We start from the raw sequence: 20,910 nt of genomic DNA, 5'->3' as shown, positions 1-20,910 counted from the left end.
AACTGGTCTAAGAGGCTACAAAGCTCTGGGCTGACAGGCCCGAGGGCCCCTGGACGGCCCGGACGCCCCCCGGGCACGCGCTCCCAGACCTGCCGTTTCACCCTCTCAGGCGGGCTGTGACCTCCCTCTGAGAGGAGGAAACAGAGAGAGACGGGTCGCGAGCAGCGCCACGGGTGGCACAGGGCTGTCGGCCATTGACTCGGAACGCGGACCGGCCGGAGATAACAGCGCGGGCGTCCAGGTGGCGAGCAGCACCGCACACGGCAGCTTTCACTCAGTGCCTTTTTATTGCCATTGGGTTTGTGACCGTTGATAGAGTGATGATTTTAGGAGCAACGGGTAGACTAAAAAACCGTGGCTGGGAGGCTCTCGGAAGAGAGGGGCCAGGAGCTTCAGAACCTGACGAAGGTGGCGTCGATCTGCCGCACAGTGGGGAGGGCCAGCATGATCTTCCGCCGGTACTGGGGGTCCTTCTGCAGGGGGTTCCGCTCCAGGTACACCGTCTCCAGGCTCTTGGCGCCCTTGAGCTCGTCCAGGTCACTCCAGCAGTCCAGGAGGTTGTCGTTCATCTGGGGGAACACGCGCACATCGGAGAAGCCTTAGGGCGCTACAGCCCCGCACCACGCTCCCCCCTTCAGAACACGACAGCCCTGCCCCGCCCCCTTCAGGACACACCAACCCGGCCCCCCAGCCTCCCCACGTCGGGCACGAGGCCCCCACACAGAAGAGGGGTGACCAGCACCTCACGGGGCCTTCCAGCCATCACGGCACATGCTGGCCGGGCCGCGTCTCACGTGGGATGAACCTGGACACGGTGCCACGACAGGGGCAAATCCATGTTCAGTCCAGCAGAGGGAAGACGAGCAACACGACCCCACCCCACCCCGTCTCCAGGCAAAGTGTTGCAGCCGGTTCGGCTGTATTTCCTACAAACCATCCTCAGCCACTGTCCCCAAGGCCTGACTATGCGCTCTGATGACAACACGGCCAACAGACCAGAGGTCGCTCGCCGGACACTCGCGGCACGAGGGGCCTTGATGGCGTGCACCCCCGGGACACCCACCGCCCGCCCCTGTGGCGGAAGTGCTGCGCCACGGCTGATCCCGTCCGGGAGGCGCCACGCCAGGAGGACGGGCTCAGAGCAGGTCCGGAGGCCCCGCCCTGGCTCTGCTGAGGCCCGCGGGGCTGGGCTCGGTGGGTGGGGAGACCTCTCACTTTTCAAACCACCGTCAAGGCGAGGGCACGTAGGGCCTCTGGGTTGGAGCACCCGTCACCCGGCTTGGTCCACGCCTGTCGCGTGGATGTCGTGGCCCTTCTGCTGGGGCTCCAAGAGACCAGTCTTCAGTTTCCAAAGAATATGGCAGACGGACAAGTGAACACAAACCAGAGAGCTGCCTCTGTGAACGTGAGGCGTGCCCTGGACGGCCGGAGTGAAGGGCGAGGGCAGGGGGCTCGGACGGCACCCGCGGGGATGTCACCGTCATGGCTCCCGGCTGTGCTGTGGCAGCGAACGCTCAGTAACGGGCTCCCAGGAAAGCCGAAGAGCCCCGACGTGTCGTGTCCGCCAGCTTCTGGGGCTCATTTCACGCTGACCGCAGCACCGGGAAGGGAGGCGCACGGCAGGCTCCAGCGCGTCGCCACCCGTGACAGGTGACACGCGACAGGGCTGGGTGTGCCGGGCGGGCGGGGACCCTGCCGCGAGTGGATGCCCCGCACCTGCTGCTCTCACCCCCTCGCTCCGGCCGCGCCCCGTTCTAGAAATCGCGCTTCAAGAGACACCAGGCCCGGGGCCCGCCATGCACACGGTGGTGGGAGGGGCAGACCTGTTCCCTCTGAACCTGTGAGGGCGGAAGCGGGGTGGCCGAGGGTACACGGCAGCAGCCCCCCTCAGAGAAGGTATGACACCTGTCCGCGTGCGGGAGGTGAAGAAGCGGAGGCCCTTGAGGGTCCCATCCACGGCCACTTGGTGGGGACAGTGCAGAGGGTTCGAGCACTGACCAGGCACTGGATTAAGTCTCTTGAGAGAAGGGCCCAGTTTCGCTGCAGCACCGGGGTCTCCAGGGAGGGAGAGGATGTCGGCTGCGCCGCAGAGCGGCTGTGCGGTGGGGTCTTCGGGCGGAAGGTGAGAGCAGCCTGGAGGTGGGAGTGAGGACCGAGAGACCGCAAGCCACCTCCAGGTCCAGGGCTACGTTCACAAACGGTGACTGAAAACCTAGGCTTGGTTTCTTATGACGACTTTTCCTTGAATACAGATCACATTTTCCTATCGTACATCTAGTGATTTTGGATTGAACAGTGGACATCGGGGCTAAGACAGTGTAGAGACCGCCACAGGCTGGGTTCCACACTTCTTCAGGGTGGGTCTCCTGGAAGTCAGGCCCCTCTGACCTGGTGGCAACCAACCTCCAAACTCTGCCTCCTCTGGACACACTGCTGAAGCTTGCTTCTAGGCTTTATTAGGGTGGGTTTGGAGGGTGTCGTGTCTGAGACTGTGGTCCTTACCCCTAAGGCCTGGCCCGTTTGGTGTCTAGCTGGATGTCAAGGGTGCTGGTGAGACCTCCACCTGGGCAGGGCTGGAGCTCCATCGTCCCCCAGCTCTGCTCTCCTCCAGCAGAGCTAGTGGGTGAGCCGCGAGGGGGGTGGTCTCGTGCCCAGACTGCCCACCGCTCAGCCACAGACTGGCAGGCGACCCCCACGTGGACTTCCGGGGCCCTTCTCTGCATAGCTATCCCCTCTCTCCAACACCTTGTCCTGAAGAGTCCAGCTGCCATGAACTTCGACCTCTGCGTCTTCAGCTCCACAGAACTGCAGTGTTCCGCTTAGGAAGCTGGCCCTAGGCAGAGCAGGGCAGCCCGGGGCTCACTGTGCCACCCCCGTTCTCAGGGCCTGCGGCCTGCTGTGCGCTGCCCGAACAGAGCGGCCTCGGGCCTTGGGGTCTGTTCACGGCGGGAGGGCTACTCTGGCACCAGTTCCACTGTCACAGCCAGTCTGGTCTTTAACAACTTACTGCACATTATGAATCTCTCACAGAGATTCTCCTAGATTCTCCCAGAGTATACAATGCAGGGTTTCTCAGACTCGCCTATTAAAGGAATGCTATTTTCACAGAACTTCATGTGGGCCTAGTGTGCCACGTGCTTCGGGAAAGCCAGATTTCCAAAACCCAGAGGCTGGCCTTGTGGAGGGCCCGAAGCCTGCTCCTGAGCACGGAGTCACGGGGGACCCGAAACTCAGAGCAGGACTCACAGGTGCCTCCACCGCAAAGGGAGACGAGCTCTCCCAGGATAAAGCCTTAAACAGTATTCTGTTAAGCGTTAGTCTACGACACTCCTCTTGTACAACATGAGCTGCCCATGTGGCCAATGCAAAGTGTGCAAAATCAGAACCAGAGCGAAGCAATATCCCCCGTGGCGTTGGCTGCAGCTGCTCGGTTACCAGAAGAGGCCGCTGCAGCGGAGAATCACGAAAAAGACACGCATGCCTTAAGCACTTTTACCTTGAAACGTGCAAGCAGTACATTCATTTAATAAAAGTAGCAATATTACATTGCTTAGGAGAAGTAAGATCTTTTCGCAGCAGAATCTACTTAGAAACCTTCTCCTAACTCCGCTGGCGGCTGACGCTCCGGCAGGGCCGCCATCTCCTCCTCTTCTTTCTCAATAGAGTCGTTTGTGCCTGACACACACTGTGCGCTTCCTGTGTCACACGTCACGGCATTTCCAATGCCACCGTGCTGTTAGTCCCCGGTGGTGCGCTTACTATCTTTATAAACCCCAGGTCTTAGAGTTTAGGGTATTCCACAGTACAGCCAGCCACAGGGCAGTTTCCTCTAGGATTTAGTAAATGTGGACCTGGGAGTTTTACTCACCACCAATGGCACATTGTAAAGGATGTCTTTGACACAGGTAACTTTCAGAGATTCTTTTCTTTTTTTAAATACATTTATTTATTTATTTTTGGCTGCGTTGGGTCTTTGTTGCTGTGTGCGGGCTTTTCTCTAGTTGCGGTGAGCAGGGGCTACTCTTTGTTGTGGTGCGCGGGCTTCTCATTGCGGTGGCTTATCTTGTTGTGGAGCACGGGCTCTAGGCACACGGGCTTCAGTAGTTGTGGCACATGGGCTCAGTAGTTGTGGCTCGCGGGCTCTAGAGCGCAGGCTCAGTAGTTGTGGCACACGGGCTTAGGTGCTCCGCGGCATGTGGGATCTTCCTGGACCAGGGCTTGAACCCGTGTCCCCTGCATTGGCAGGCGGATTCTTAACCACTGCGCCACCAGGGAAGTCCCCAGAGATTCTTATCTTTGTATTTTTTCCAAAATGGAACTCAAAACCATTCACCTGTATTGTCTCCACAGAAATTCCAGGATCTCTGGAAGCCTCATTGAGGGGGGGAAAAAAAAGGTCTTTATGTCTCTTTTTTCAATTTCTGCACAACTGAGACGTAAAGGAGCAAGGTGTGGGGTGTGACCTTCCAGGTATGCCCGTCTTCTTAAAGAGTCTCCCAGAAGGTGCAATTTGTAGTTTTTTCCATCTAGAATGTTTCCCACTTCCTTCTCTCATTTTTTTTTCTGTTAAATGAAGTCGACCTTTAAAGACACCCAGCTACTTGTCGTGTAGAAGGGCCCTCGTTCTGGATTCAGCCGCCTGCTTCCTGTGGTGCCACCTAGCTCGTTCTCCCAGACCCTCTACTTCCTGACAACTGGAAGTCAGGTCTACATGCTTGGTTACATCACACTAAACATTTTTGGCGAGCACACTTCATAGATGAAGCACATCGGGGGACACAAGGCATGAGGCTGTCCCACTATCGGGGAAAAGTTTGATCCTGTGGACACACTGGCGACGCCCAGATGTCTCTGGGGAGCACGTTTCCTCTTTGAAATCAGCAAATTCTCGGCGGGGTGATACTTGGCACATGTGCGAACACCCTGCTCGTCCACGGTTTTATCGTCTGGTGATGATCCTGCCTGAATCCCGGACTGGAATTCTGCTACAGAACATCACCCTGGCTGACATTCCCCAGCAGACTTTCTCATGGTTTTCAAGACCCAAACTTCATAGGATGTATGCATTTCCCATTACAATGGTTTTTGGTGGCTGATATCTATATAGAAAATTTACATTTACTTCCCCTCAAATTCAATAACATTTTAAACAAAACTGAGGTGTGGGAGAATTCCCAAGATACATTTCCTACACAACAGAATCACTTCAACAGCAGGGACGTGTGCCTTGTATGTTGCTGGCATCAAAGAAGGTGTCTGTTACTTCATACAAAGCTGGGGTTCAAGAGAGAGCAAGGGGGAGCCCCTAGGAGACAAGCCAGTCTTTTCATAACCCCGTCACGGGGGTGGAATCCTGTTTTCTGCTGCATTCTGTCGGCTGGAAATGAGTCACTAAGGCCAACACACACTCACGGGGAGGGGTTACACACGGCGTGAATGCCAGCACCTTGCCGGGGTGGGGGCACACCGGCACCTCGCGATGGGTCACGGTCCGCTTTCTTGCACACCTAGCGCTGTCTTACTGCCGGGCGCCCTGGGTGCTGGACTAACCCCAGCCCTCCGTCTCTGGACTCCTCTTCTGGTTGTGCGGATTCTCTGCGTGGTTCCCTGGCCTCTTCAGAGCCAAATCCCTTCGCTCCAATGCAACCAGCTTACCGCCAGCCACACCTTCCTCCGGGGGTGGGCTGCACACCAGACCCCCGGCTCACGGTGGCTCGCTCGGCCCCCCCAGCCTCTCAAAGGCTGGTTCTGGTCTCCCCAGACTTGCGCCAGCAACACGTGCTGACAACGCCCACGACTCAGTGCTACCACTAAGGGGAAAGGGACATGCTCACAGCAGGCCACCTGTGCTCTAGGGAAACCGGGACGATCTCGTAAGATGAGGAAAGGAAAGCACACAGGACACAAGCAGGGTCAGCAGGACGGCTAGACAAGGAAGAAGCACGCCTTAGATGCAGCACGAATCTTGGATCAGACCGAGCGCATCCGGAAGACGCTCACTTTGCGCACGGCAGTCACCGGGGAACGTGTGGTGGCGCCTGCAGGGGCTACCAGGCAACAAACCTGCTTCAGGAGGACACCCGTGTGGAACCCTGACACTGAGGACTTCGGCTTGGAGGCCATCCTGCAACCCCCTCAGAGGAGTCTCAAGACATCTTAGGCCCTGTTTCTCTTCCTATGGGCTCGGTGACACTGCTCCTGAGACAACACTGTCACCATGAGGCAAACACAAGGCACATTCCGGGATGACTGACTGCAGAGCCCATGCGACACCTCCTTCCGTGGTGCCGGTACACACCTGCGCTGGGTGCACTGGCCCCTGGGCTGGGTCTGGAAGCCCTTTAGTCATGTGGTAATCCTCGGGTCTAACCATATACTGTGCAGGGCTTCTCACACTTTCATGTGAACGGCAATCACCCAGAATCTTCTAAAACGCCCATTTTAGTTTGGTCTACAGCCGGGGTGTGGCGGGGCCCGAGATCCCGCGTGGGTACCAAAGTTCTACAGCCCTGCCCGCAGTCCCATCCCAGGCCACAGCCTCCAGGGCTGGAGCAAACAGCATTTCACTCGGCAGGACCAGTTCAGCTGAAGTGTCATCAACCCCTTGTGTGTTAAACTTACCCAGAATTCCTGCAGCTCTATTAGATGGCTGATATTTTCAATCTTTTTGATTCTATTTGACGCAATGTCCAACATCGTGAGTTTGTTCTAAAATAAGGAAACAAAATTTTTCCTGGATTACCTTAGATCAACAATGAGCACGCGACCATGCACATAGCGTTGGGCGCTGAGCTTAGAGCCATGAGGCGAGCTGCCCTCTCAGGACAGGAGCGTGCTAGCAGGGGGATGGCACTGCCCACCTCCTGCAGCCTCCCCGCCCACCCCCAGACCAGGCCAGCTGACACAGGATCCTCACGACCGCCTCACTGAGCTCTCATCATTGGGATCTGAAACTAGTTCCTTCAGATTCCAAGCCCCAGGCTCCCAGATCCTGGTCCACAAGGACCCCAGCGACACGCCCGGTCCCGGGAAGAGCAGCTAACACGAGGCCGGGGCTCGGAAGAGGGGGTAACAGTTGCAGCAGCATTTATTTAGTGCTCAACCTAAGGAAACATACAATTCCAAGTGATCCTTAGAACAGTGTTTCCTTCTTCTCTTAGGGCTGAGGAACCTGGGGCTTGGGGGGGTGAAGGGGCCCTCCTTCCAGCACAGGAGGAAGGGCAGAGAGGGACGCCTGGGCGCTGAGGGACACTGGCCTGGGATTTACCGCTGATGGGAGAGAAGAAGGGGGGCTCAGCCCCACTGGGGACAGCGTCCGGGCTCGCCCGCTGCGGGGCGGGCATCGCACTGTCTCGTGGGGACAAGGCTGTGCTCGGCCCTCTATTCCAGAAATGTCCAGCAGACGCCTACTTCCCAGCACACATCAGCTAAGCCCGAGGAATTTTTTTTAAAGTTCACAGAGTTTCAAGATTTAACAGAATAAGATTGTAGTGAAAACGAAGTCTTTAAAAGCTTGCACTGCTTGCTGAAGTATGTTTAACCAGACCAACTAGCAAGTTTTTCTAATATCAAAAGGGAAACATTACAAGTTGGTTGACAGCCCCCGACAATACATTCTCTTCCTCTCTGCTCGTTTCTGATGGAGGCTTGCCTTCTTACATTTTCTACTGTGTTCCTGGGATTCTGACTCCAAATACCAAGTTTTAAGGGAAAGTTAAAAAAAAAGTCTCAATTAAATAAAAACAAACCCCCCCCCCCCCCACACACACACACGAGCAGGCAGCCAGAAGCTCTGCCGATCCAGAAGCGCTCCGGCCCTGGCCTCTGACTCCTTGAGGGCCGGGCACAGCGGCCTGCGCCATCTGGGCCCAGACGCGGGTGAGGAGCTCTTCCACTGGCTTCTGTTGGGCTCATGGCGTCCGCTCAGATAGTTGGGTGACTACAGTGGGCTAGGAGGCGCCTGCCTGCGGGGCTTGGCGACTTTCAGAGCAAACAGGGACTCGGGAGAACTCTGCAGAAGGGGGCCACCATGGGCAGCAGGGTGGGGCCAGGGCAGGCCCGCTGCCCCCTGCTCTGCGGTGCTGGGCGGCATGGGATGTGTGAGCGCAGGAACTGGCCAAGCTAAAGTGTCTGTGGCCCGCGGCAGGATGTGACCCTTGTGCAGCCCCAGCGGAAGGGCTCAGCACCAGGGACACCTGGCTGCCAGAACTGGCCCCAAACCTCCAGGCACAAGGATTCCGTCATGCGCTCAATACTACCTCGTGTTTTCCTGGGGAGCTGGACAGTGTTTTGAAAGCTCATTCAAAAGCAAACCAGTAAGAATCGCTTAAAAAATAAAAAAGGAAGGAGACAGGGTGGGGAGAGCACGCACAGGAGAGATTACAACATCCACAACTGCAGTCATCCCCGCTAGACCCACAGGAAGACGACCCAGCACACAGAGGGGCAAACAGAGGCAGCACCCGGGCACTGGGGGAGGACTCAGCTGCGGGGTCAAGATGGTGGATCTGCCATTTGGGAAAAGGACACTTACTGCCTGACCTCACACCACAAAGGTAAATTCCAGATAAATTAAGAGATAAAGCTTAGAAGAAAGTATAGGTATTTGATCAAAGATATTGATCAAATTGTATTGAACAAGTATAGGTATTTGAACAAAGATGTCAGAGGAAAGCCTGTCTCATTTGATTACGAGAATCTTACAATGATTACCTTTAAAGCCACAACTGCTTTTTTTTTCTGTTTTGTCGCAGAGGCCCCAAAAGGGTCCGGTGCTGATCCCAGACGGAGGTGCAGCACTCCTACAGGGACAAGTCTAAGTTCCCGCCCGTCCTGCGTGCCTGGGATCCTGCTGCTTGCTTGCGCCACACCGCGGCCATGCCCTCTCCCGCGTGGACCCTCCGCTGGCCGTGGGGACCGGAGGTCAGGAGCCGGAGGGGACACTGCCCAGCTCCAACCACACGGCCTCCGCACGGCCGCACCTCTCAGAACCTGGCCTCAGCCTCCCGTTCTGCACCGGCCGAGTGTGCACCCAGTTTACACACCAGCTCTGTGAACTCTCAGTGTGATTCGAAGGCAGGGAAAGGCGACCAGACTCACTGTAGGCAAGTTCTAGCTTTTCCAAAATTTTGCATGTAGATGTTGGTGAAATGAAATTCAGAATGTGGATTTCCCCTGAAAACATTACTAATGGTGACTAGGCCCAGGGGCTGAGGCACAAAGGCCAAAGGAGCCTTTACGAAGACTGAAACGCTGCGTTTACAACAACAGAAGTGACCAATCTGGTTACACTTGCTGGCAAGTCAACAAAACAGGAAAAAAAACCCAGTAAAATTGAAAGAGTAAAAGTATTTTATTTGTCTTGAATACTGCACTGAGGAAAAGCAGGTTTGCCTGCAGGCAGCTGAGGGGCGCAGGGGCTTCCTGGGGGCTCAGGGCCAGCGCTACCCCTCCCTGCCCAGCGCCCCTAAGGCTGTCCTGTGCTGGGCGGGCAGGGCTGCTGACGGGCGGGCGGGAGGGAGCGAGACTGCAGGATCCGGGCCGGGGGCCGCTGCTGGCCCCGCGGGCTGGGAAGTGCGTGGCCGGGAGCGGGAAGAGAGGGTGGGCTGCTGACGCCCACTAGCCCTCCGTGGGACAGGGACACCTAGGAGCAGCTGGGGTTTACTTTTTTCTTAACTTTAATTTTTTTTTGGCCGTGCCCCGCGGCACGTGGGATCTTAGTTCCCTGAGCAGCGATCGAACGTGCGCCCCCTGCATTGGAAGCGCAGAGTCCTAACCACTGGACGGCCAGGGAAGCCCCCGGGGTTTACTTTTTAAAAATCTTCCCCAACGCCTACAGGGCCATGCAGTGAATCCACCCCCACGACACACAGCTCAGCTCAGTGCCCGCTTAGGGCTGAGCAGAGACTGCTTGCGTCTGTGTTTCCCAGCGTGAGGAGGGATGGAAAGGTCTCTAGGACAGACCTCCAGAGGCAGCGAGTCCCCTCGAGAGCCACCCGGAGGCCGGCGTGTGCTGCCTGCCCGTTGGGCACCCCATGCCCCCACTGCCCCACAGGCGGCCGGCGGGCTTACGTTGTTGTCCAGGCCCTCCATGACCTCGATGCCGTTGTGGCTGAGATAGAGCTCCCGCAGGTTCACCAGGCTCTGCAGGCCCTCGATCTTGGTCAGCCGGTTGCCCTGCAAGAGGGAGAGTCAGAGCAGCGAGGGCGCGCGAAGCCGCGTGGCTTCTGGGAAGCGGGGCTGCTCAACGCGGGCGCCTGACGGCGGGGCCTCCGGATGCCACGGCGGGAACGGGACTCACACACACAGAAAAGCAAGACCGAAATCCGGGCTCTGCTGTACTGGGCTGAAGCTCATCCGCGGGGTTAAAGGCTTTTATGCAAAGCACTCACTTTTTCATCTACTTGGGGAAGGTCTACCTCAATTAATTTAATAATTCAAAAATGTCAGAATCACAGAATATTTTAAAATAAAATCAGTTCTCATTTCTTTCAGCATCTACTATAACTCAAATTAAAGCCTAACGCCCTCTTCTTAAAGAAGTCTGCGCAACGTCTGCTTTCCAAAAGGCACCTGTGGTTTTAGGGGACCTGCCACACGGAGGTCCTGTCCCCAGAGCACCCCCCCACACCCCGCCTCAAGGGCCTGGTGCCACTCGCCTGCTCCTGACAAAAAGGGACAGGAGTTGAGGCACAGCCGCGCGCTTCCCAACCCCCGAGACCGGCTGCACGCCCTCTGCACGGACGCGGGAGGGTCGCTCCCACCGTGGAGCCCAGCACTGTAGGTTCTGGAACGAGCTCCACCTTCTGAAGAGACCCTCTGGCTAAACACCAGCTCGGACTCTTATTAGGAGAAGGAGCGCGACGCTTAGAGAATGAAACCGCGGTCCAGCGTGTGTCATGCACGTCTAAGGTCGGTGAAGTATAACGTCTCAATCGCGCACTGACGGTGAAACAGAGAGCCGATCAAAGCCCGGGCCCTGGGCCCGCAGGACAGGGGCGGCAGGGGCGGGGGGGTAGGGCGGTCAGTACCTGCATGCTGAGGACTGTCAGGTTGGTGAGTGCGTCCAGGTTCTGAAGCTTAGTGATCTTGTTTTTCCCCAAAAACAAACTCTCCAGGTTGGTTAACGCGTCAATATTTTCAATTGCCTGTGAAAATCAGGACAGGGCAGCACTTAGCTACCTGGTGAAGAGAAAGGTCTCTGGGCAAGGAGAGAGAGCTACCCGGGGCGTCGGGCAGGTACTTTTCCACTCTGGAAAATTTCCCATGCAACCTCACGTGAAAGCACAACATGAGAACACAGAAAAGGTGGGGGTGGGAGCGGGGCGTCAAGGCCCCCCCTTACTTGGGCTCACTCCCAGACCTCGAGTTTCCACAGAGCCCTGGAGCTCTCGGGACTTCTCAGGTCCCTCTAGTCCTAAAATTCCGAGTTGCCACATTATTACGTGACTCTATGTAGGGTTTGTTAAAATGCATTCCACAGGAGAGAGACGCTGGGAGCTCTGGCCTTGGGATGCCCTATGGGATTCCTGGAGCAGGTGCTCCCGTTCCCTGACTCTCTGCCCCTCTCTCTTCCTGTTTCTGCCACCTGCTTCTTTGCTTCTCTTTGCTCCATGCCGGTGCTCCGCCATTCAGCTGGAGACGGATCTCCCGCAGCGCCTCGGGTAGCAGCCGGTTTAATCAACGCCCACTGACCAGGCCTCAGTCCACGCCCTCCTCTGAGTTCACTGCTCTCCCAGAACAGGTTAACGATTGGCTTCTTCAGCAGACACTAAATGACCAGACCATGTGCACGGGAACACAGTGGGGCCTCCAGCAAGTGCAGACCGAGCATCCTGTCTGGCCCTTCACAGCAAGACGTGGCTGGGGGCAGTCTACGAGGACGATGCAGAGGGAGGGCGTCCTTAACTGCTACGGCCTGCATCCATTTGTGACGAGCCACCTTTCTCTCGGAAGATTCCACAGAGAAATACTCGATAAAATGCTGACATCTGGGCCACTGTCTAGTTTTAAGTGTGCTGCTTTGCTATTTTCAGCCATATCGCCACCATCGTCATGAGAGGCCCTTTGCCAGAACCACTCTCCTTGGTCTGCATCCTGCCCAGCTCATGAGGGCCAACCTGGGCTGACCAGTGTGCTACGAGCTTCCAAAAGTTGGACGGAGGGGCACTTGCGACACGCAAGGAGGGGAAGAAGTGCTCGGAAGCCCCTGCCCCCAGCTGCCCAGCAGGGGAGGACAGGCCAACCGAGCCCCAGGCTGCGTGCTCCTTCCTGCGGCCCTGGCGTGGGGCGAGGCCCTGGCAAGCCAGCCCTCTGCTGCCCTGGGACACTTTCACTCTGCAGTACATTCAAAAGCAAAGCGTTTGGGGCTGATCAGCTCACCTCGGGCAGAACCTAATGGAATGGTTTGGTAAGAATCACGTCATGGTTTGAATGGGGAGCAAGTGAACTCTATGTGCAGAAGAAAGGCTAGACCACTGCACCTGGGCACACGCTCTTATTAATACTGACCTCCAGTCAGCACTTTTTCTTATGAAAAATACAGCCGACCGCACACCCTGCACCCACACCGTCCAGGCCACGCTGCCGCCACGCTCGCACCTACCCGGATGCGGTTGGACCCCAGCTCCAGCATCTGCAGTTGATGCAAGCTGCTTACGTTCTCAATTTTATTGATTTTATTGTTGACCAAGAAGAGCTTTTTCAGTCGTGTCAACTTATCAATTCCTTCAATGTTTCTCAGTAGATTAAAAGAAATATCTAGAATCCTGGAAACAGGCAAAACATTTATTAACGAGCGCAGATCACACAGAACTCAGAATGTGATGAACTTAGAGGCAGCATCCCAACCTGGGGGACCGTGCCTCACCCGGGGGCGGGGACAGACTCTTGTGGCTGCCCAAGAAGGCCTGGGAGAGCTGGGAGGCAGCCTACAGGCTCCCGAAGCCTCTGAGCTCACAGGATGGTGCTGAGGGCAGAGACCAAGTCCTCCCCGAAGAGCCCAGCCAAAAGCCTCCACAGGCTTAATTTGCAGGCTGGGACTGTGGGCAAGCCAACGCACCCCTGGAGCCAGGTGCAGGGCAGGACCCTGGGGCAGAAGTGGCCTCCCTGGGCCTGAGAGCTGGGGCCCAGGGCTGGCTCTGGGGAGGCTGCACGGGCCCTGCCGTTGTCTCCCTGGGTCTCACGACTCACTCCAGCTCTGTCAGTCCCTCCAGGTTCTCAATCTTCTTGATTTGGTTGTCGTAAAGATCCAGCTCTCGAAGACTCCGTAGCTCCTCTAGATTCTCAATGCATTTAATTAAATTTTGACGGAGGCAGAGAGTCTAGGGGACAGAAAGAGGGCAGCTGACATAGGCAACAGGGAGGCCAGGAGAAAGTACCCGCTGTTACAGGACAGGCCTTCCGGGTGGGAGGATGCGGTTTTCCTTCCCGTTTTCTAGAAAGCTGCTGACCTTGGAAAGGATGGGCAGGCACCCAAGGGAGGCTGGAGGCAAGCCCCATACCGAGCAGACCTACTTAGTGAGGGAGGCAGCGGGCAGCGAGGGTGCTGTGTCCCAGCAGAGGGAACCCTTAGCGGCTCAATTCTGAAAAACAGACTGGACTGAAGCAAGCTAAGGACTGCACAGGCTGGGGTGTGCGCGGCTGCAGGCGGGCTCCGACCTGAGGCACTGCAGGCGGCCGCACGCCCGAGCTACCGCTTGAACCTGGGGCGAGCCACCCAGCCTGCCGTCTGCCCTAGCAACCCTGCCAGGCTCAGGAGGAAAGGTGCCCGACGGCAGCTCCTGGTGCGGCCTGGCACCTTTGCAAGGACTGTCCCTTGCGCGGAACTGACTCTGTTCTGGGTTTATCTATGTCCTTCGGGCGGGACGGACTCTGGACTGTCACCTCCCATGCAAGGACCGAGTTCCTCTCACCTTCACTTTCTTCAGCACCTCGAACCCTTCAATCTTTCCAATGCGATAATGATTCAAATCAACGTCCTGAAACAAGACAAGACCTAGCTCAGCTGCAGGCAAGCGCCTGAAGACATGCTTCCTGGAATCGGAGCCACGAGGAGGCCGGGCGGCGGGTGGAGGCGAGGGTGAGGGGAGAACGGGAGAAGCGCTACACGGAGTCCGCGCAGACGGGGGCGGGGACTCAGAGGCGAGCTGCAAAACGCTCCTCGGTTCAGCTTCCAGGGGAAGCGGCTTGATGTAAAACTGACCCTCCAAGCGGGTGGGATGCGAAACCTGCTCTCACCCCTTTGACCCCTTAGCACAGAGCACAAGCCCATGCTCTGAGGCCCGCGTCCCCACGGCCGGCCGGCTGCGGGCTCAGGGGAGGCCCCACGGGCCGCCTAGACACAGCGGCTGGCTCCGCCCTTCCCGGCAGCCTCCGCACGTTCCCGGGTCATTAATGCGCGGTGCTTCTCAGAGGCTGGGGATGGCAGGACCCCACCATATACAATGTAATCATCTGACCCATATAATTTATGAGTCAAAGGCGTCTCATGTGGTTAAACAGAAACGGCAGGTCAATCACTGGTATTAAAAACAGTGAGAACACAGGGACTCGGAGCCGATGGAGAGGCTCAGACAACTCCTTCCAGGGAGATCGCCCACGAATCTGGCACCTTCGTAAAAGACACCCTGACGGTCAGAGTGCTCCGCCACCATGCCCCCTGAGGCTGGGCTGAGCAGGCGGCATTACCTCTGCATTTCTGTCCAGGTTAATCGTTTCCATATCCACAGGCAGCTCTTGTCCTTCTGAAACAAGAAGAAGAAAAGCCCATTCAGAGCCCCCAGTCTCCAGGAGGACGCAGCCCCGGCGTCCGCGGAGAGCTGGGTCGGGCTGCCTGGAGCACAGAGCCAACTCGAACGCAGCGGAGAAACCAGCAGGCAACACCCGGAGGGCACGGATGACGTGGCAGAGCCAACACCTGTCTGACAATGGTCACCGTTCAAGATTCTCAGTTTCCTGAACTCAGCAAACGCCTCCCAACTTCCATCTGTGCCGCACAACTTCCCAGGAAGGGAAATGCAGTCTGACGCTGTTGTCAGAAAAGCCGGGGGAGGGGGAACGGTGACCGAGCCTCAAGTGACCCCAGCCAGGGGCCGGGCAGCTGCCCACCACCACCTCCTGGTGGTGCCCGAAGCTGCGTACCTGGTGGCAGCCTGCCTCCCAGTCTTTCCCTTCTTGTCTGTGACAATATATCAGGTCATTGAATATAGATCATGCTGGGCACACCAGGTGTTCTAGGATGTGGCTTTCATTGCTTTGGAAAGAGGCCCAGCGTCTCTGCAAAGAGCAAAACAAAATGAAGCGCAGCTCAACAGACGAGATCAAAGAGCCTCGCTGAATAATTTAAAAACACCTCTTGCCGGGGAGGACGAGGAGCCAATCCACCTTGGAGAGCGGGTCTCCCGGTCCAGGGGGCCTGAGGAGGGCGGCCGCCGCTCCCGCGGTGGGGTCTGAACCTACTGCGCACACGGTCTAAAAGGCTTAACGCTCTCCCCAGCCTGCGTGCATTAGGGTCTGAATGAGGTCACACACTGTAGCTGGATGGCACTTCTATAAAGTCTCCGTTTGTTCTTGCAATTTGTTGTTGAAGAAACTGGGCCGCCTGCCTTGGAGAGGCGCCTCCTCCTCGGTGACTGCTGTCTGGCCCGTGCCCCCGGGGACCGCTTGTCACGGCTACCGTTTGGCCGGCTTCCTTCAGCTGCCTCTCGCCGACGGCAACACTGCACCTGCTCCTGCGGCTGAGCGGGCTCACAGCCCCGGCCTCGCGCCCCCAGCGTCCCCCCAGCGTGGGGCGGCTCGCAGGCCGGACTGGAGGCCCCGGACAGGCACGCCCGCCGCAGGCCCAGCCTGACAAAGACGTGCTGGCGTCACGCTGGCTGAATCCACCGGCCGCCTTTTCCATGACCGTCGACAATGGCTAGTTACAAAAGCATGTCATTTACTCTAGTTCAGCCATAGCTTTACAAGACGTCAGCCAACCCAAAAATTAAATAAAAGGAGCTGGGCAAAACCAAGAGATATGCCCAAACGATCCCCCTACAAAAGACAGCACAGCCAACGGCATGAACTCAGGAAGCTGCCACGAAAGACGCGCGCTACAACAAAGGCAGGGTGTCCAGGCACGTGGTCACGAGGCTTAAAGGTTCTGTGTGTAATACATCCAGCACAGGGCAGTGCTCAAAATGGCAGCTTAACCTTTGAAACAAAGTTACCAGCTATCTTTCCAAACCTATCCTGTATGTTTTAAGTTTTAAAACAACTTATAGAAAATAAGTGAATGGTAACAGTTGTCCTGTTTGAATTTGTTTTACTTGAACTTAAGATCTAAATAAGTACAGGCAGGAGCAAGTCCTGTTTCTCTAAGGACCTATACAGATGCACCTTCCCAGAGGACTTCCAAGCAGCGAGCGGCCTGGGAGAAAGAACAGCGGGTCCAGACAAGTTGGGGTGCAGTCCAGCTGCTCCGCTTTGTAGCCGGGCACCCTCGGGAGAGTTGCAGGGAGCCCGTGCTCACGAGCCAGGGGAGAGCCCGTGACAGGGCTCTGTCGACATGCCAGGCATTCAGATGTGAGGGCAGGTGGCACTGCCACCGCTTGGCCTTCCTGTGACTGAGTCAGCAGCAAGAGCTTTCACCCATCACTCCCGTGTACTTATTCCACCCACATCACTTCCAGAATATCGACTCTGAAGTTCCAAAGTAATGTGACTGGTACTTTTGTGGTAATCTCCTTTTGCCTTAAAATTAGGTTGCCATAGTTACCAATCATCTTCACTGGCACAGAGCACGACATTATTTTAAAAGTTAGTTCTGTTTTTATTATCATAACGGTAATGCATGACTATTAATACCTTAAATACCCATACACTGTGTATAAATCTAGAAAATGCAGAAGGTACAAGACCCTCTCAAACCTGCTGTTTAGAGAGACTGCCCCCCCGCCCCCACCCCCCGGCCAACAACAGTTTGATGTGTTTTCTCTCTTAAGTAAATAAAACTACGTACTATTATTAACATTTTAAAAATAAAGATAGGATTTTAACGTGCATACCATTTGTAAAAAGTTTGCTTTTTTCACCTAATAATATATCTTGGACATCTTTTTGTCTGTTTGTATGGTTTCTCTCACTCCTCTGAATGTAAACTGATTTTCTAAGCAAGCAAAGAAAACCAAAAAAAAGGCTCAGATCATAGTTTGGGAGGGCGAAAACCCACCATTACACGCTGAGAACTTACTTTTCTCATCTCTAAATGCATTTTGTTGTTGTTAATCGCTAAACCAATTTAGAAGTTGATCCTCAGGCCTACAAGTATGCTGGAGCAGGACTCAGAAAGGACTAAGATACAATTAGGTTACATTACCAGGGTAGGAAAGGAAAGCACAGCAGTTAGCCAAACTGTTTATTTCAAATCTCACTTTCTGAACATGTGGTTAATAAAACAATTTTCTGGTTCTGTTTCAGATGACACATTAGTATCAATATCATTAGTATTGGCCGTCAATGGAATCAGGAAAAACTTCATCCTGCCTGCAAGTGCCGTAAGTGTGTAGCTGGCTCAGGGAGCACCTCAGAGGGCGCCCTACTCCCAGAGCCTACGCCCACCGCCCCTGGCCACCGAGGGCCTCCAGAGTCAGCCAGACAAACGCCCGGGCGCCACCCGGGGGCCGATCACATGCCACAGAGCCCCATCCTCCTCCCGCTTAGTGAGTTTAAGGTTCTTAACTCGGCCTGGTACCTTCTGGGTCCTCTTCCCCCCGCTCCTCTCCATCCTTCAGGCTGTGCGCACTGAGGTCGGCCACCATCCCGCTGCTCTGCTTCTTCCCTTCTTCATCGCCCGACTCTTCCGATTCCACCCGCCTGTCAACTGAACCCACACACATCCATAAGAACTCACACCCACGTTAGGGGGCCCTTTGAGGAACATATAACAGATTGACATCCAGCTGGAAGTCAAAAAGACTTCATTCAAAAATGTTTGTTGAACTCAGTTCAACAAACATTTGAGTGTTTTCCATGTATGTCCCGGGTACCACCTGAGGCATCCAGTGGAGGGGGGATCTGTGGGGGATGGGAACGGGGCACAGCAGGGGGGCCACAGGGGTACAAAAGTGAGTGACATACTATTCCTGCCCTCAAGGAACTCGTGAAGAATTACCAGGTGTTCTGGAAGGCCTGGGTGGTTTGTGATTAAACACCCTAGTGGTTAACACACAGAGAAGCACCTCCTGTCCAGCTCCCTTTTGGCCTGGATGTCCACGTAGAGGGGACCATGTGACCCTCCCGCCACATACCTTCATCCATGCTCCACTATCCATTTGGCCAAGAAAACCAGCCCAGTTCACAGGCCCACGTTCTGAAAGAAATCAAGACTAACTCAAATCAGACTGTGGGCAGCGGGGAGCTCTAGAAAAAGGAGAAGACAGCCAGTAGTGCTAAATGCCCCACAAAGTCACTGATGCTGAATGTTAGGGCACCGTGACACCAGCGCACAGTTTTGAAAGGCTGGTGAATAAATATTTTTTGAATTAGCAAATCAGGCAATGATTAAATGTGGCAGACTGGTAAAAATTCTTTGGCAAGACTGTCAAATAATTTCCCTTTTTCCTAACTTTTTTTGCAACCTCTTTTGGAAATCTGTGGAAGACCTGGAGCACTAATGGACTACTTGGAATCATCAGCCACACTGAAAGTATTCTCTTTTCTCCCACTACAGCTTATTTACAAAGGGGTATGCTCTTTGAGGGGAAGGCAGCTATTTCACCTTTGTATCTCCTGCTGGGCCTAGCAAAGCAGCACCCAGGAAAGGACTGCTGGATAAGTCCTGATGAAATCCACCTCTAAAACCTCCAAACCCATTCCTTCTTCCCTGCCCTGGCAACTGCCTTGGATCAGCTACTCATTACCTGTGGCCTCGGCTCCTGCCTGGCCTCCTAACTGGTCTCTCGGTGGCTTGCCTGGCTGTTTAATCTATTCTCCATTGCTAGAGAATCTGATCTTATTCTAAAATCCAAATCTGATCTTTGACTCCAAAAATCTCTGGAATGCCACTGACTCGTCCTGAGTTTGCATCCCGTCTCTATAGACACAGCTTTGGCATGTTATTTCCTTTTCCAAGCCTCAGTCTCCTCACCTGTAGAAGAAGCTAGTATAGTACCTGCATCTCAGAGTTGCTGTCAGGCACAAAACCATGTGCATGACACGTACGTAGACATGTAATAAGTTAGTTGTTACCAGGCACAGGTGGTCAAGGCTAATGGACAGCAAGTTCTACTGGGCAATGGTCTGGTGCAGCGGAGCCCAGGGTGGGAGGGGCTTAGCTAATGAAGGGCAGCCGAAGTGAAACTTGGGACTCTCTCCCGAGGGACAGGGGCACGGGACAGCAGATCAGCACATAAGGTGACTATGCGGCACTGCGGACTATGGACTGGCTCAAGGTATCGGCAGTGGGAATGGGAGAGGTATTAAAGATTTGGAGATATTAACGAAGCAGGGGCAGCACAGCTTGTTGATTAATTGGATGGGTGGGAGCTGGAGAGAAGGAAATGCCTGGGTTTCCTACTTGCCATTTACCAAGACACGGAAACAGCTGAAGAGAAAGTGGGAGTAGGTGGGAGGGTGGGAAGAAGGGGGATAAGAAGAGGCATTTCCCTGCTTAAAAAGACCTAACGGTCTGAAAGTCCAAGACCCTTCATGTGCTTCTCCCCTCCACCAAGGCCCTCCACGACCTTCCCTGCCAGGCTCACGGGCACTCTCCCTCGTTCAGTACGACTGTGCCACTCTTGGTTGAACTCTCCTCCAAACAGGTCACATTCCTGCACACCCCTTTGCCTTTGTGTGGTTTGTTTCACCTGAAACGACCTTTGCTCTTTCCCTCAGCCTATCTCCAACCTCGCTGACTTGTAGTTATCTTTCACGATTCAGCTCAGAGCTGGCTTTGGTTGTGCAGCCATCACTCACAAACATGCCTACCTACTCTTCTTTCGCCGCCCCCCCTTCCCTAGCACTTGACACTGGAGACTGTGGCTGCTCTTCCGGAGCGCTCATGAGACCAGCGGATCGAAAAGTACAGAAGCACTCGAAGACATGACTGGCTCTCCAACTGCGGTAAGCGTGTGCATGTAACTATATGCACACATAACATGCATATACTTTTTTTCAACAAAGCGCAAGAGTTTGATTTAGTCTTTTTGGAACTATGATCGCTTTGAAAACAGGAACCCGTCGATTTTGTAACTCAGCTCTTGGCTCCTGGTCACCCCTTCCCCACGAGAGGACCCTTCTCCACCCTCGCCATGTTTACCAATGACCCGACTCGGGCGAGTCCCAGGGAGCCCCGCGCCTTGTTTCCTCGTCAGCTGCCCCGGGACCGGGGACTCGCGGGGCTGGCTGAGGAACTCGGTGCGAGGCTCCCACCAGCTGGCGGACGCCGGGGCTGTGGGACCACCGCGCCCTCAGTCCCCACCCACGCGCCCGGCTCGCCCCGCCGCTGGCCCCGGCCCTAGGTCCGGCACCTCCCGGGCCGCCCGCGCCTTCCCGGCCGCTACCGCCTCAGCACGGGGTCCCGGGTCCCGAGGCACCCCCGCCCTGCCGGGTGGCAGATGTCAGGGGGGGCGCGCGGCGGGGTTCGGGCCGCGGCCGCAGGCGGGCCGCCCCGTTTCTCCCGGGCAAGGCCGGTATGGGTCGCCGCCCCCCGCCCGCTGGGCCCCTCGGTCGCCACCCCGCGGGGCCGCTCACCCTCCATCATCTCCTGCGACTGTTGCTGGCCCGCGCCGCGCTCCGCCGCCATGTTGGCTGCTCTTCCCCTTTCCGGTATCTATCGCCTCAGGCCCCTCAGCCAATGAGGACTCCCAGCTCAGAGCTTTCCCAGCCAATGGAATCACATGCGCTTGCGCGGCCCCATAGCCTCATGGG

The 20,910-nt window shown here is 55.8% G+C and overlaps 2 protein-coding genes across 5 annotated transcripts in view; one reads left to right on the top strand and one right to left on the bottom strand.

Annotated features, from left to right (window-relative positions):
- Positions 1-268: 268 nt before the first annotated feature.
- On the bottom strand, positions 269-20,888 carry PPP1R7 (protein phosphatase 1 regulatory subunit 7). 4 transcript variants are annotated; one of them, XM_028167128.2, is made up of 11 exons: positions 20,734-20,841; positions 18,291-18,352; positions 17,723-17,863; positions 14,689-14,744; positions 13,914-13,979; positions 13,192-13,322; positions 12,605-12,767; positions 11,031-11,147; positions 10,072-10,176; positions 6,622-6,708; positions 269-569 (listed from the first exon to the last, which is right to left on the bottom strand). In XM_028167128.2, the coding sequence occupies exons 2-11, from the start codon at positions 18,298-18,300 to the stop codon at positions 393-395; spliced, it is 1,053 nt and encodes a 350-aa protein (XP_028022929.1). In that variant the 5' UTR covers positions 18,301-18,352; positions 20,734-20,841; the 3' UTR covers positions 269-392. The 4 variants fall into 4 exon arrangements, with proteins under 4 accessions (XP_028022929.1, XP_007184913.1, XP_007184914.1 ...); XM_007184851.2 differs by lacking the exon at positions 18,291-18,352 and having other exon boundaries at positions 20,734-20,874; XM_007184852.2 differs by lacking the exon at positions 18,291-18,352 and having other exon boundaries at positions 17,735-17,863; positions 20,734-20,874.
- The window catches only part of PASK (PAS domain containing serine/threonine kinase), a 48,626-nt gene continuing 47,731 nt past the window's right edge, over positions 20,016-20,910 (top strand). The window contains exon 1 of the mRNA XM_057550959.1: positions 20,016-20,103. The gene's annotated coding sequence lies outside the window, so the exon portion shown is untranslated. The remainder of the gene's footprint in view (positions 20,104-20,910) is intronic.

Source organism: Balaenoptera acutorostrata, chromosome 8 (assembly GCF_949987535.1).
Source record: "Balaenoptera acutorostrata chromosome 8, mBalAcu1.1, whole genome shotgun sequence".
In the NCBI taxonomy this organism is placed as follows: Eukaryota; Metazoa; Chordata; class Mammalia; order Artiodactyla; family Balaenopteridae; genus Balaenoptera; species Balaenoptera acutorostrata.
This window is presented reverse-complemented; position numbering and strand designations above follow the sequence as displayed.